We start from the raw sequence: 16,811 nt of genomic DNA, 5'->3' as shown, positions 1-16,811 counted from the left end.
GATCCATTTAGCCTAGGCCAGTTTATCTAAAAGGTGATATTAGGATATAAATGGCTCCTTATACTGCCAGGGAAAGGTGTACCAAAAAGCAGCATTTGGATGCTAAACAGACCAGTTCAGAATAGGAAAAAAACAAAGGGGTTTGGGTGGGGATTTTTTGCTGTTTTTTCACTAAACTGGTGACACTGTTCAGCCTCTGGAAGAAGCTTTTCTGGAAAACAGTGAGTTCTCTAGTTCCTGAAATCATCATAATTGAATGTCTCAGGCTCAAGACATGGGCAGCTCTGTAGAAGTTCATAGATCGTGTCAGTCTAGATCCTTTTGTTTATCTTTTCCAGCTTAAAAATCAAGAAATTAGGAAAACAAAAATATTTGGACTCTACTCCAGGTTCTTTCAGAGATGTAAAATATTACTTGAAATGCAAGTCCTCAAATTTGATCATTCAGACAGCTTCTTCTCGAGGTCCTCATGTCTAGACCAGAAAAAGGATGCTGTGTAATTTTTATCCAACACATACAGTTTGCTAATGGAACACAATACTGCTTAGTTTGGAATAAATGCAGATTTGGAACCTCTAATCTGCTTAAAGATACACTGTCTATTACCAGCTGAGCAATTGGTCTCTGAAATAAGCTGAAATATTCTAGTCTGTCTTTGCTGTCTAGTTGGAAACATAGTATGTTGTATCATTTATTCAGATTTTTAGCATGTTGGACTAAGGGGCGGTTTATCCTTTACTCTTGACATGCTAACCTCAATAAAAGTAATCTTGGTCTTTGTAGTGACATGGTTTTGTACACCATGAAACAGCTCAGAAAAGCAGTAGATATTACAGAATAACAAACATGGTAAATTAGCCCTGTTGCAAGAACTCCTATTTTCTTCTTAGTACCTTGGTTCTAATTTTTTCTTTTCAGAAATAAGCTTTAGATTCACAAAGCCTTCTCAATATTTAGCTGAAAAGAAACTATTTTATGCATGGCAAATTATTTTTTTAGTCCAACAATTAGCTTCTCTATTAAAAAATGACACCTCTACCTCCCCAGACCTTACCTCATATATGTCCTCCAGCTATCATGGTTATGTTCATATGTCCATCATGGTTCCCTGTTGCTGGAAAATTCTAGGTTTTAAGGGCATTTTAGTCTTCCTAAGCAGTAGATGGCAGTGCATACGGAATGTGGGCACTACAAGACTAATATCACCAAAATAAGACTCTGTTTAGAAAGAACTTCAATATTTATATAGGTAATTAAGGAAAAAAACCCTGTAATATTTTTATCTATGTTAATATATGTGACTATTGTCACAAAGATCACTTCCTAAGCTTACATTTAGAATTTTTTATTAATTTTGTTTCTTTCATCTTGCTGTCTCGAGAATTTCAAAGAGGAATTACAGGATCTCTGTCCCTCTTCTTGTTTTCAGAAATTTGGTTACAAAAGAAGCTTCCCCCTCTCAAACAGCAACATCAAATAATTAATTTCCTTTCATTTTGGCCATAGTGCATCTTTCAAATTCCTAATCCACAATCCCTTAAAAAGCAGCCAGTTAGGCCCACAAAGGGTGCTTAAACTGCATATAAAGTTGTGGTTCTTTAGCCTACATAGGCAGTGATTGCATACACTGTAAGACAGTAATGGGCAGAGTGAGCAAATGGGCTGTTTTGAATGAAAAACTGATTTAGTGTCCTTGACTGCTCTAACAGCAATTTGTGTGCATGCAAGCAGCAGCACAGATAAATCTATTAGGATCACAACTCAAGAGCTCCAATACACAGCTCCCCAAAACGTTTAATAAGGGGAGAGATTGAGATGTATCCATAGTTTTTCCCCATAAACTGAGTCTGTGCAGGGTCAGAGCAGAGAGTAAATCTTTACTCGAAAGGCTGTAATTTCAGCAGAGTTTAGAAAAACATACCAGGTGCTTGATAACAATCATCAACTCTTCTACCTCAGTGTAATCTCAGCAGTATTAACATTATTATTATTTTGTCATAGCTTTGCCATGAATCAGAAAAAGCTTGCATTACAGGGAAACAGTACACTAACAAGTTAGAAAACCTTTTAAAAAGTTATATTGATTGTTAGCCCTTTACCTCTTTTATCTCTTTCATTATAGGGTCACAACATCTTTGCTAACTTGTCCTCTAAGGACTACAGTGACCTTATGCAGCTTCTAAAGCAATCGATATTGGCAACAGACCTCACTCTGTATTTTGAGTAAGTATTGGCATTTCTTGTATTTGATGAATGAAAATTCAGAGAACTTACTCTAATGAGCTATTAAATACCAATAAGGATATATAATATGAGAAATTAGTGTTTAGCTATGGTTGAAGAGGTTTAGTCTAATACTTAGTATCTTTTAGACTAATAGAAATATCTCAAGTGTCAAAGTAAGCTTTGCTTTAATATGTAACATGTCTGTATCAACCAAAAGCAAGTGAAATCCTAGGTTTATACTTCAAAGCAATCCCAGGAACCAGTTACAGCTCAGTCCCATAATTTTTCTATCCCTTCTGTGATCATTTCTTCAGGTATATAGAAAATCAGTGACACTTGAGAATTCTTTTCCAACATTTCAGCATTTCTAAAAATGTATGCTAAGAAATACTGTATTTAGTTACAGACCCAGTTGCAGAGGTAACAAAGCAGACGCTTTGCTGCTTTGAAGACAAATTATGCCAATTCACATCACGTGAAGAGAATGGGTTTTAAAAAGCTTAACTGGGGAGAAGTACAGTGGGATCTCTCTCACCCAGTTTTCTTCCTTTTCCTTGTTTGCAAATCAAATCTCAAAGTAGATTTCAAGTTGGTGCTACTTCCTGTATTTTAATATTGTTAATTATTACCAAGCTCTTCCCAGTGAGGTTGTGTGGGAGGATGCAGGTAGTCAGAGGAGTCATGGTGTGACCATAACACTGCACTTCTGACATCTGGCACATGCCTGCAGCTGACTTAGGGGCAGAAATGCTGGTAGATGTGCAGTTTCAGTGCACTGCCTTCCCAGCCTTGACAATAAGTCATCCTTAGGAATTTTTGTTTGTTGTCCATTAGCATCCTATCCCGTACAGTGCTGGGTGTCATTTAGTAATGTTTTTCTTAGGGTGGTGTACCTGGATTCTGCCCCTCCTATGTTCTGGTGGATGATACCAAACCAGGTATCAAGAAAACTTCAGGCAAAGTCTTTATCCTGAAATTTTTCAATTATCTATATCAACATTGTATCTTTAACTGTTAATTGTAAAAATACTAATTGGGATGCTGCAATGTTTGCTTTGTCTGTTCCTCAGTATTTGGTTCCCATGGCAGGGGCTGTTTAAACAGTACTGGCAATAGATGCACTGACGCTCTTTGTTTCCTGCAAGTCCATTCACAGAGAAGCATTCTTAGGAAAGGATTTTAGCAAGAAGTTTTATTATAAATAATTTCTAAACATTAATCTATGAAGAAATTTCTGCTTGCTGACACAAATATCTTGAGGAGGACAAATAAAGCCTTTTGAGCACACTCTTTTTTCAAGCTGTCTGTGAGGATTGCCTGTTATCTGGGTGGCTGGTATGACATGACCATTTGCTGACAGCTTTAAGTGAAATGGGCTTAAGTGATGGGCTGAGGACAATCAGAAGACTTTTAGCAAATGAGGCCTCTTTACTCAAAAGTCTGCAGATGAGTTATTTTTTTCCTCTTGTGTTACTCGGATTCATTAATAAGGTGGTAGCTATGCTACTTTATTTCCAAAAATGCCTGAACATAACTCTGGAAACATTGGTGGTTTACACTTCTTAAAGCCACCCTATATGAACAGGTGTTTCTACACAAGTACCTAATTTGTTTTTTCAGTTTGCTACATCTTCAATATTTTTGTAGAGAGGGGAATTCTCATATCAGTATTCTTAGAATGACTAAACCTACTGATCACAAGCTCCAGGTAGCAAAAAAACCAACAAAATTCCAGGCAGAGCAAGGCTTTATGACCTTTTCAAGGCATTACTTTTATACAAACAAACAAAAAGATGACTTTCAATGACAGATCAGATGGAAAATATATTTGATTTTAGTTTATAATTCTAGATAACGATACTTGTAGATAATACAACCAGTAAAAGCATGGAACCAAAATTAAGTTTATGGAAACTCACTCAAATGATATCTTGAGCCACTGGGCTGTAAAGAAAACGGATTTGTTATACACAGGAAAATAACTTTCCCTTTGAGGCAAAATACAGCCAGAGTCAATGTTACTCAAAGACCCTGGAAAACTGTTATAATTCAGTTTGTTTCTGAAATGCTGCTGTATTATATTTGCTTATTAATAGAAAACCTCATAATTTTGGATACCAAAGAAACCAGTAGGAAACACTAAATTGTTTCATTATACATGGCTGCTTTCCTCCGGTTGAGCCCTTCTTACACTGAAACTTCTATGTGGAGATGGACTACTACTTCTGTATCCATTTAAATGGATTTCAAAGAAAATCCTTAAACATTTTAGCCTAACATAAGGCCTTGAAATTCACATTTTTAGTTACTGTTTATGGATCTCTACATTTTAAATTTGAATATATTAGGTTTCTGGGATGTCATCTTCCTGAGCTTTCAGCTTTAAACATTCTTGCCTGGTTTTTGTCCAGGAACATATGAATTGCGCAGAATATCCCATACTTCAAAATGAAATCTTTTATTTCCCAATGCATAAGTGATTAGTTATCATCATGCAGCCCTTTTATCTCCCTGTTCTAGCTGCTATATGAAATCCATTACAGAAAGGCCCTATAGTAGGAGTGACTGGTCATGTAACCATGACAGTCAGGGACCAGAATAATACAACATACCCCACATAATGTTCTGTCCACTGACCAAAGGAATGTTTCTGGAAGTGTGCATCTCCTTGTGTGCAGACATGTAGTGGCTGCCATCAGACTGCGCTGTCAATAATCACTGTTCAAAATTTCAGTCTAGTTGAAGTAAACGTAGAAAATACAAGACTTGGAAAACTCTCTCCTGTTGAGGAATCTAACTGCATTTCCTCTTGACAAATAGACAGCATAGTCTCATATGAGATGGGGCACTGGACTGTCACTCAGGACATAGGTATTTATTTGCTTTCCAGCTTTGATGCTCATATGTTGTGTCACTGGGGACAAGTTGCTCCAGGTTTTTGTACCTGAACTTCTGCTGTATCTTGGGCAGGATCTATTACATATTGTAGTCACATTGAAAGCAGTAACAGCTGCTTGGAGTCTCAGTGCCATAAAAGATTACAGACTATGATGAGTCAGAATTTTGATTCTTAAAGGCAACAATCAAGCATTAACATGTTCTGTCCATCTCACATTTTGTCCCTGTTTGAGGACATGAAGAAGGCATGAGAAGACAAACCATGGGACCAAGCAGGGAGGCCTAGTTTCCAGTCTATAAGAACTATGAACTCCAGACAGCAGCAGCTCCTGTGTGTGTCTGTTTCTTTCTGTGTGTTGGAAATAACAGGAGTTGCACATCTCTGAAAAACCCTTCAGGATATAGAAGTAAAAACCATTTTGCAAGGACAAGAAAACAGAAGTGTGTGTGTATTTCTGGGGTGTTTCTATTGTCTGTCTGTCCACTGCTGTAGGTGAACATTTCATGCTTCTGTGGAAGACTGAACATTTCATAGCCATTAATTTCCTTATCTGTGGAGACCATAAATCCAATATTGCTTTTACGAGGCAACTCTGACATTGATAACAGACATTTATAGAACATGTTCGGAAATTAGTATGTTTCGCTTAAATGGACTGTCAGTGTAACGGCTTTAACAATAATCCATGAGGTGCGGTGATTCTGTCCCATACAGAGAACTGTGTTTCTGCTGCAGTGCTGCCCTGGAAGTGTCTTGTTTCCTTCTCTGACAATCTGGCTTTTTGCAGGAGAAGGACCGAGTTTTTTGAACTTGTCAGTAAAGGTGGTTATGATTGGACTATAAAAAACCACCGAGAAATATTTCGGTAAGCACTGCTTTTTCTTGCCTTCTGGTTATTTCAAAGTGTAGCTATATTTGTTGAAGGAATTTCATGTATTGTGGACTGAAGGCCTAGCATAACAAGAGAAAGTATCTTGTTTTAAAAATACAATCCATGATATGAAATATATGGTTTGATTTTTCAATATTAGGAAACAATTGGGATTAATCAACATGACTTCACCTTCTCCATTCCTGTTTCTCCTACACACTCTGTCATGTTTTCTTCCCTTTTTCCCAGCCTCACCAGTTCTTGTTCAGCCCTTCTGCTCTTTTTCCAGAAAGTATCAATATTCTGCCTCTCTACACAAAGATCTTTCCTGTCTGTTTCCCCGTTCCCTCTTCCTCTCAGCTGTCTTTTTTCACTGGCCATGCACTTCTCTGCTATTCCTGTCTATACCTGGGAATTTTCATATACAGAGCACTCTTCCAGCCCTCAAGAATGCCCTGAGCATGCATTCTATTGAAAACCTCAGACTTTGAGGGTGGTTTGAGTAGATCACACTTTTTAGACAATAAAATGTGTGTATTTGCATATGCATGCCTGATTATGTCTCATTTTATCTGAAATTTCATTAAAATTCTGTTATCTTTTGGTCTTCTGACAAAATATTGGCCATTTTCTATTTTCCATACCATTTCACCCATTCCTAATTTTAGATTCAGGCAATATATTTGATGTTTCATTTTCAGTGCCCTTGTTCTTCATTTAAACTTTCTTAGACTTTTATCTGCATCATGTACTGTACATAAACGCTTTCTACAGCTGAATGGTTTCTTTCTCCTAATGCATATAAAACATGGTTGTAGCTAGGTATTAAACTACAGTGGAACCGTATAGCTCATAGTAAATCTTCAATTTTTATTGTAGATGAGCAGTAGAAACTGCTTAAACAGTGTCTGGAATGCCTCCTGTGATTATAGGCTCTCTTGCTACAGCAGTCACTTACAAATAGGCATATAAATTAATCCAGTTGCAGGTGTTATTATGTAATAATACCCTTACTTATATCATGTGTAGCACATGCTTTCTAATATATTACAGGTATTAATGTAAGTAGTGTTAGAAGTATTGCAAAATTAGCAGTTACTCCCTTGCAATATCATTTCTTCTCTAGTGTGCAATGCACAATACCAAAATTCATCATCTTATGACCTGCAACACATTAGGTTTCTGAGGGACAATTGTAATGTAAAAGCCATGCTGATGGCTAAGATTTCAAACATGTCATTCTTTTCTGGAGGAAAAGAAGGTGCAAGGGCTGACATTTTATATGTGTATTATTTATTTATGCATCAGGAGCAGAGTTGTTTAGAAATTCAACAAAGGTTGATTCAGCTTGTATTGTTCATTTCTGTTTTTCAGATCAATGCTAATGACAGCCTGTGACCTTGGAGCTGTGACCAAACCGTGGGAGATTTCAAGACAGGCAAGTCATGATTAATAGCAGGGCTGGGAGGAGGCGGGACTGGCAGGACAATATTCCCAGGGCCCTGGCTTACAAGGAACCAAAACTGGAATCAATTTACAGCGGTATTAATGCTAAAAAAAAATAGCAGGGGGTTTCTGCAAAAAATGGTTTATTGCATAATCTTTCCCTGTACACATGTTGGTGTGTACATCTGGCTTTACAGCCTCTCCTCTTACTAACGTTTTAAATCCATATCCAAAAATTGATGGATTAAACAAAAAAGGCATTTAGCCACATGCAGCTGCATTTACTTGTTTCATCCCAAAGTTTTCCTTGGCAGTGGCAGAATCTTCCCTAAATCAAAAATACCAACAGATTATCTGTAAATTTTCATTAGCAAATTTTCATTAGCAAATTTTCATTTTCATTAAATCTTCAGTATGTATGATAAAAGAAATGTGTTCATTTTCTTAAGCATGTTGCAAAATTGCAAGTGTAATATAGGGCTTTCTTTAACTTCCTCTACTTAGAAATCAACAAATAAAAATTCAGGGTTCTTCTGCTGAGTAGGCTCTTTAGAAATAGATGTAAAAAATGGGTCCAGCACTGGCAAACAGGTACAGTATGAGAAAGAAACCTGTCCCAAAACTCTTGTCATTTGCCCCATGATATTCCCTCTTCCAGACATCCTGTCTACACAGAAACCATCCGTAATATTTCCAGTATCCATGGTAATCATTCTCTGTCCTTCACTGAGGTCCACAACAAGCCAGTAGAAGACAGACTGTGTCGGGTTTTGGAGGAATAGACAGCAGCAAGAAGCAAATTGAAAATACACCAGAGCAGCTGGGTTTGGGTACACACCTGGAAGAAGTTTGATGTAACAGCAAGTAATAGTTATAAAGCTGGGATGAAAAAGAGAAAGCTAGGCCAGATAACTAGTGATGCAGGAGCAGCCAGATTCCTTGGACAAAGAAGTAACAGAAGCTGAAAGGGATATATGAAAGCTACATGCTCATCAACTGAATAAAAAACATTTATGGGGGGAGGGCTTCACCTCAGCTTTCAGTTTTGCCAAGTGAGACTTTTTTGCTTTATCAGCAGACTGTGACAACAGTTCTTCTAAGGCTGTTGCTCTACTTGGCCAGAATATGGTCACCTCACATGGAAATAAGGAAAGCTTCTTCTATCCTGCACTGGGAAATTGAGTAACAAGATTTTTCAGTGCCACCTGGCCAATGCTGCAGTGTGTGCAATCCCTCTTCATTTTTTCTCCTTAACCAGTTAGCTTCTGCATTTTCATTGACAGCCAAATGTCAGGTAGGGTCTGCTTTCCTTGTTGTGAATCTTTGTGCTATGCTGCTGAATTAGTACTGGAGCCACTGGCAAACTAGGGTTTTTTCTGCTTATCACTTTTGAGGTCTACAGGTGAAAAGTCCCCTGCAGCTTAGTATATGGGTTTACTTTATATTGAAAAATCCAGTCTGGTATTACTTGAAACATTACCTGGTTGAGCAGAAGTGCTAGTAAGTCCAGCAGAAATGCTAGTAAGTCCACAGAGGCAAAACAGGAAATAGTTGAACCTTAACTGTGCCACAAGAAAAAAATGTATTTGAAACAAAGGGAATAAAGACCACATGTAAGACGGAAAAATTCAGGAAGAGAAGGTTGAAACAGATAAAAGAAGAGAGAAAGGGACATAAGGAGAACAGGATCAGAATAGCACTGAGAGACAAGGATGATACTATGTCTTGATTATTTTTATACAATACACTTGGGAAACCCTTAATTGCTACTAAGTTGTTAAATTATTTCTTTATCTGGAATATTGATCCAGAGTTTTATTAATGCACTGGATTACATACATTATAAAATTCCGAACTGTGATAGCCTGGCTTAAGATTTAAGAGTACTTTATAACATCCCTTCACCTACTTTCAAATTATTTTGGTACACCTTAGCAAGCTTAGCATTTGTGAACATTACCTACCATGCAGTTGCTAGAGCAAGAAATTTTGAGATTTTATGAAGTTCAGGTTCTCTGCTTAGTTTACCCACTTGTGCCTTGGCGTTATGAAATAATTTCCTAGCTTAAAAACAATACACTGGCATGACAGGAGCCTTAGGATGTGTATGCCTCTTTAGTAGATTGGCTTCCAGGTTTTTTGCATCTCAAAATGTTGCATGTGCATACCTTCAAAGCCTCCCACATGGCAAGAGTACAGTACTATATCAGAACTGTTTACTGTTTGCCTTCTTAAGATCCCTCTGGTTTCCATACCTATATTTATTTTTAAGTCTTGTCTTCTTCTAAGAAGCACAAGTGAATAGAACTTCTGCATTGAATAGAATATCTTCATTCACAAAAGTCAGAAAGATGCATTCTAACTTCCAGCCTACCACTTCTTGATTTTAAATCAAGATGATCATCACAATCTGAGTTCATACTTAGATGCCCAGATCCTATAATGATGACAGTCACTGGGAGAAAAAGTAAAGCCTAGTGGGGGAAAAAACCCTTTATGAATTCACATTAGATTAAAACAACAGAGGGTATTGGTTAATGAAGTTTCTTTGATAAGTGAAGTTGTTATTATAGGGCAACAGCCTGTAAATAATCAGAGAGCTCTTGCATGTTTTACAAAGCATTTTTACATAATAGTGGATGCCAACAAGAAGTTATAATTTTCTGTTTTGGTCTCAGTTCATAAGTTGCTTATAGCTGCATTGAGTGCTACCTTGGCATCACAATGTAATTCCCCAAGTCAATTCCCTATCAAAAAGGGGTAAGTCCCTGTGCCTGACAGTGACTATGGCTGTTTATACCCCCTGTATGCCCAGTCCCAAAAACTATATGAACACATGCCTGATGTCAGTCCTGTAAGTGAGGTTATTCACTTCTTTAAAGTTAAGCACAGGCTGAAGTCATGGTCTGAGCAAAAACTCATTATCCTAAAAGTTATATAACAAGAGCTCTAATCTTTATCACGATTTTTATTTTAGGCAGCCGAGCTGGTAACCAGTGAGTTCTTTGAACAAGGAGACAGAGAAAGATCTGAACTCAAACTCACCCCTTCAGTAAGTTTTTATTACTTCTGAAATAGTTACTAACTTGAATAGAGTAATAAAATATCATTGGGCTCATTCAGAAAAATGAACTGTATTTTGTACATAAAGAAAAATCTTAGAATAAATAAAAGCTCTTTCCAATAAGGATATGCATTTATAACCATATATAAAAGCTCTCCAGTCAACACAGTCACTTTTGCATTGAGCCCTTTTACCTGTTTTCTGTATCTGTTCCTGAGGTTATCCTATCAGTGAATTTTCTAAGCAGCAGGTGTTGGATTTAATACACAGAATTGAACTAAAAAATCACAGCTACCTACGGAAATCAAAATTGTCAGATTTACTTTATGTTGCCACTGTATATCTATGTGTATCTATGTTATTTGATGTATCAAATGCTGAAATGCATTTCTCTAATTATACACCTAAATATAGTAGTGTGATTGAAGGGATAAATCGGAACTGAGTGGATTGTAGGCAGATGCGTATAAAGTGTCAAACAAGAACTAGGAAAGTTTCATAAAGATTTTCACTGAATAATTAGAAGATAAAGCCCTATCCAGGTTAAATAACTCAAAATGTTGAGCAGCCATTATCTGGAGGCAGCACAAGAAGGGTAGAAATTATTCTAAAGAATTTAACTGGGAGGAAGAGAGCCAGCTCAGATCCATCACTGTTCTGCTGAGCTGGAAAGCATTATGTGAGAAAACAGAAAATTCTACTCAAAGGTATCTACTTTACATTCTTGCAGGAGGTTATTTACCAAGCTCAACTCCAACTGTGGAGCATTTATTTTACACCACAGAATTATACAACACAAACACATTCGGCCTAAAAGTTTCAAAACAGAATTGAAAATAGTTTATTTTTCATGCCAGGCAAAGCAGTAGGAAGACAGCTGCAAAGATTGATTATGGTTTACAAAGTGTTCTGGTTGTGAGAATTTGATCATAGCTGTGAAGTGCTGGATGATGTGTCTGTAAAATACTCCAGTGCAATTAAAGCATGACAGTTTTGTACCCTTCTCAATTCAGGCCATTTTTGATCGGAACAGGAAACATGAACTACCCAGGCTGCAGCTCGAGTGGATTGATAGCATCTGCATGCCATTGTATGAGGTAATTTTTACTTACTGCTCCTGTAGAGTCCATAGAAGATTGTTCTTGTCTCTCTAGGGAAAGAGTTAGCTTTCAGAGCAGCCTTGAAAGCTATTTAAACTCTTATCTTACTTAGACTTTACCAAAAGTCTGAATTCCATGCAGAAATCTTCAGATTCCCTGATGGTGGTAATGTCTGTAACCATAATTCCTCTCTAAGTTACAAAAGCTGATAGGGCAATTGATTATTGTGTTTGAGACAAACTGATTCTCACCATGGTGAGGTATGGAGCGCTGTACAGAGATGTGCCAGAGGGACAGTCTCAGTCGGTGCTGTCAAACTTGTCCAAAGCTGTGTGACCCAAAGGGAAACTCAAGCGTGAGCCTTTGTGCTTCCTTCTGGCACCTTCCCAAACTGCTAAGGGGCACTCTAGGCCAAGCCTTTAGGGTCAGTGACAATTTGTGGTTTAACCTGTGCTGTTTAACTCAGAGTTTACTCTTTTAAAGGTGCTTCTACACAGACTGCCTGGGTGCTTGGCACACTGTGTGTAAATGCCTGAGTACTCCTTTATTAAGGCTAGAGATAACCACAGAATCATTAAGGTTGGAAAAGACCTCTGAGATCATCGAGTCCAACCATTAATCTAACACTGCCAGGTCCGCACTAAACCATATCCCTAAGCACCACATCTACAGGTTTTTTGAACACTCCAGGGATGGTGATTCCACCACTTCCCTGGGCAACCTGTTCCAATGCTTGACCACCATTTCAGGAATAATTTTTTCCTATCAGAACAATGCTTCTGCCTTTTTGGATTAAACAGCTTCAGGATTTGACTGAAACCACACAGACTGCCTTGTGCCACCAAAGACTGGCCACTGACACCTGAGAAAACAGGGTGATGTTCTCACTCAGCATCCTTGGGGAACTGCAACAAGTTCTCCCTGTTTCCACCACACCCTAAATTGCCTAAGACCTCAAAGCAATGAACAGGTCAGTGATGGTGCACAGCAATACCAGCTCCCATCTTAACATTAAAATGATGAACTTGTGCCTGAATGTAGCTTCCCTACACACAAATAAAAATGGATTGGCAGTTCCTTTCATTTTATAGACCAGATATATCACCAATATCATACAATAAGGACGTAATAAGGCCCATAAGAAGGACAATGTGCCCTCTCCCCTCTATACCTTGTGGAATCTGAGGCTGCCACCATGGCAATAATGAAATGACTACCCAGGAGCAATGGCAATTCCTGTTGTGTGACACAGAGAGCAGACACTTGTGTAAGCAGCAAGCCAGGCTGCTGCTTTGCCAAGAGATCCCGTCCCTTTCTAAGGTCAGTCATTGTCCTGATGAAATAAACTACAGCTACTGTTTTCAAACAATTAAGGCAAAGCAAGCAGAGAAGAATATAAATCTATATTGTTTAAAATACCAAGATCATTTTGGACAATATGGGGGAGGGACGATGGACACTGATCTTGGACAGACACTCTTTAAAAAGAATGTTCCTGTCAATAAAATAGCTCATATTACACTAGAATGCATATTATAGCAGAATTCATTATTTCTAATAGCATCTGTAATCCAAAAATGTACAGTAAAGCAGGAAGAGCTGATAATCAGCCCATCCTCTGCATGAGGAAACTACATCTGAGCACTAAAGCTCTGGTTAGTTAGCTCCATCTTAGCAGGAGATCTCCGGGGAATATATTCACATCTGATTTCCCTGCTTTCCACTGTGTTTGCATCATGCTGTGCAGCCATTAGCCTGCTGCTCAACAACTTTAAAAAGAGACACCATCAAACCTGGAAGTCATAGCAGCACCAGCCTTAGGGGTAAACAGAAAACTTTATACCATAGTATCACACGGCAGGAGATTCTCTCTTCAGTGTGGAGCCAAGTTTTAATTTTCATATCCAGCTTAATCAAACTTCAATACACATATCCCATCAGCAGAGTATTCAGGCATTGTAAATCCTCTGTTTAGGGCTGGCTGAACACTACAACTCTGGCCATATCCTAGATTTTGGGGGTATTTTACATTCTTAAAAATTCTTGCCATTGTAGTACATTGTAGGAACTGCATGTGGGGAGAGAACAGATTATATTATTACAAATGCAATATAAAGGGATGTAGTGGCAGCTGATAAATCAGTAAAATATTAGCAGTACTCCTATAGCTCAGTACTTAGAAAAACTATGTTTGAAAAAATCTATAAACATTTGGCACTTATTTTCATACCAAAATTAAAACATTAAACCATAGAGAACAAAATCAAGGCTTTTGTATTTATTTTTTTCCATGCTAGTGATTAGAAATCCTGTATCCATGTGGGATTTTATAGCACCCAGAGCCCCAAAGGGAATGCTATGGGGAATGCACCAGTCCCTACCAGTGCAGTTGCTAGAGTAGGACCTAATGCTGTGTTGTGTTATTTCACACACACACAGCAGAGGTGATCCCAGCAACCAGTAAATGCTGGCAACTCCTATTAAAGTCACATGTAAGATCAGCAGAGCTCCCTGAAATTGTCTTTTCTCAAAGTAACTTCCAAGAGCCAGATATTCCTGGCAGCTGTGGACATCTGAAGTATGCAAACTGAAGGATCTTCACAGCCTAAACTTCCAGGGGTGGTCTGATATCATCCCAGTGCCTCTCACAGTACTAGAACAAACTGTATCCTCTCTGCAGTCCAAGCTTATGAACTAGGCTACACCAGAGTGCCCACAAGGAATGGTTCATATTTAAAATAGTATATAAACTTGGCAGCACATTTTAGTTATGGCTTTTCTAGGCTTATCTTTTTTCCTCAGTTCTGAAACCTTTGTGGAGATTTGGCTCTATCTGCTCTGCTTTCTGCATTTCCTTAAGGTAGCTCAAGCCAACTCACTTGGAGGTGCAGGAGTTCTCCCAGGTAAAGGATAATGAAGTCTCCTTTATTAGGGAACATGGATCACATCCCTCTGCTTACCCAGCTAGAACTGTTCCTGAGTTTGGCCCCTTTTTGTGAGAAGGTTTACAAGTGATTAGCAAATCAATAAGATCTATTCGACTTCCATTAGCAGTCCTGTTTGATTGCCCCTTGGAATGCCCATCCCACCCAGAAGAAAGGATGTCAGTGATACACAAAATGTACTACACCATGAGCTACTGTATAGACTGAGGGTGGATATAGCTATACATATAAAAAAATTAATGTCTGGAATTATGCACAGTTTTCCCATATCCAAGTGTCTAAACCCAAACCCTTTGTGCTTTCTCTGTAAACCTGACTCTGCTCCTGGCACAAGGTAAGCCACAGCTCTGCTCCCTTGCTCCCTCCCCTATCTGCATTCCTATGTAGGAATCAAGCCACCTCCAATTTCATATCTTAGTAATCAAATCCATTTCCTTCACACTGTGGATCAAAGGTCTGTGAAGATAAAAGCATCTCAGGTTTTTTTCATTGCATTTTATTACACTTAGGACATCATCATTTTATTAATTTACTTTTTTGCCACAGTAGTGATCATGGATCAGAGTATTTTTATGTAACAGTGGAGCTTTTGCCTTGATAGCAGAATAGCCATCGATTTACATTGAATCTCAGATTTTAGGGGTTTTAGTTACACTTTACTGCATCACATTTGCTCTTCATTCAAATATGACAGTAAGAAAAACATTTATCAGTAGAGATGAGAAACAAGCTTATTAGAATAATAATTTCTCTTTAAAAATGCATTTTTTTTTAAAACTGTAGAGCATTTCAAAACTACTAAGGTAGCATCAGCATAAAGTACTAATTCCCTTGTTTTGTTAGAGTATCCTATAAAGCAGAAAATTTGAAGCACCCCATTGAAAATAAAACACTATGGCTATGCTGACAGCTGTGTTCACCACACAGAGAAAGCATTCTGTACCTATTTGAACATAAATGTATGTGTAACAGGAAATGGGATTTTTATAATGAAGACAAATTACCTCTCTGACCCTCCAGTAAAGAGATGGTAAGAGTTTCAACACTAACAGATTTCTCTTCTGGACTCTCTCATTTGTGTCTACCTAAAACAGGATCAGTCACAGATTTTTCCCAGCTCAGATTAGATTTCTTTGTGGGGAGCACACCGAGTGGGAGAGTGAAGATCTTATTCTTTTAAATGATTATGTTTCTCACAAACAACATCAAAGCTTCAGCGATTCACATCAAACAAAAGATGCTAACGGAAACCCAGCTCTGTTCAGGGCATTGTTAGGCAGAGACAGTAACGCTATGAATAGCAGGGCCAAAGGCCATGCACTCTGCTTCTGGGCAGATAAATACATAGTCAGGTAGTCAGTGACAATGACAGCAGCTATTTAAATTTAAGGGAGATGTCTTTGTGGAAGATAAAGAAGCTCATGGCTTTTACAACTTATGCGTGCCTGAGATTGCCCTGCTCACCTCTACCTTGGTGCTCCCTTGAACTGCTCCATTTTAGTGCTATTTTTAGAGCTATTCAAGATTTTCTTGGGTATTGAGAACTTCAAACATATAATAGTATCTACAGAATCGAATTTGCATTACTCCATCCAGGATTCTAGGGGGAACTTGGGAAGAGTGGAAACATTCAGCCTAGCAAGTACTTTAAGTGTTTTGAATGGAATGTGGAGGGGCAGATTCTTTCTTTATCACACTGTTTGAAGTACTTAGAAATGTGATCACTCAGTCTGTAACTCCAAGAGCTCTGATATGCCTGCCTTCCTACAGAAGATAATGTCTGGCCTTATAATTAAATCTATTTGTTGTCTATAATGATGTAGCTGCAAAAGCATCTATTCTTCTTATAAACTTAGATTAAATGCACAGGGTGTCATAAATGGTAGAGCCTCTTCAAAGCACAGAAAAAGTACACAGAATTATTCAACAGTCACGGCTCTCTGTGCTTTAACTTCTCTGGTTCAAGAGTTGACTTTGACACTGGAATTGGAAGTACATACACACAGAGTGATTTTTTTTTCCCAAAGATATATACTCTACTTACAATTTTAAGACGAGAGATTAACCTCTCATTTGCAGAGACCATTAAAAAGGTGTTCTTCAACAATCCTGCTTATACTGCTATATCCTGATGCAGCCCTTCCTCAGTTACCACTTCTATCCCTTTCTCTCTGTCCTTCAATTACAATTTTGCATGACAAAATATTGTATAAGAAGTTCAGGGTTTGGAATACTCCTCTAAGAAGCCCTGATTGTCCAG

At 38.1% G+C, this 16,811-nt stretch overlaps 1 protein-coding gene and 1 long non-coding RNA gene across 6 annotated transcripts in view; one reads left to right on the top strand and one right to left on the bottom strand.

Annotated features, from left to right (window-relative positions):
* Window positions 1–16,811, top strand: part of PDE11A (phosphodiesterase 11A) — a 117,713-nt gene that overhangs the window by 87,654 nt on the left and 13,248 nt on the right. For all 3 annotated transcript variants that reach the window (XM_039555242.1, XM_019290330.3, XM_020585056.2), the window contains 5 exons: window positions 2,123–2,223; window positions 5,913–5,990; window positions 7,371–7,434; window positions 10,420–10,494; window positions 11,520–11,603. In XM_039555242.1, coding sequence (XP_039411176.1) covers window positions 2,123–2,223; window positions 5,913–5,990; window positions 7,371–7,434; window positions 10,420–10,494; window positions 11,520–11,603 — 402 coding nt within the window. The remainder of the gene's footprint in view (window positions 1–2,122; window positions 2,224–5,912; window positions 5,991–7,370; window positions 7,435–10,419; window positions 10,495–11,519; window positions 11,604–16,811) is intronic.
* The window catches only part of LOC109145663, a 108,132-nt gene that overhangs the window by 85,313 nt on the left and 6,008 nt on the right, over window positions 1–16,811 (bottom strand). The gene's annotated exons all lie outside the window — the stretch shown is intronic.

This window comes from Corvus cornix, chromosome 7 (assembly GCF_000738735.6).
Source record: "Corvus cornix cornix isolate S_Up_H32 chromosome 7, ASM73873v5, whole genome shotgun sequence".
In the NCBI taxonomy this organism is placed as follows: Eukaryota; Metazoa; Chordata; class Aves; order Passeriformes; family Corvidae; genus Corvus; species Corvus cornix.
Note: the sequence above shows the minus strand (reverse complement) of the source record. Positions and strands in the feature narration are given on the sequence as shown.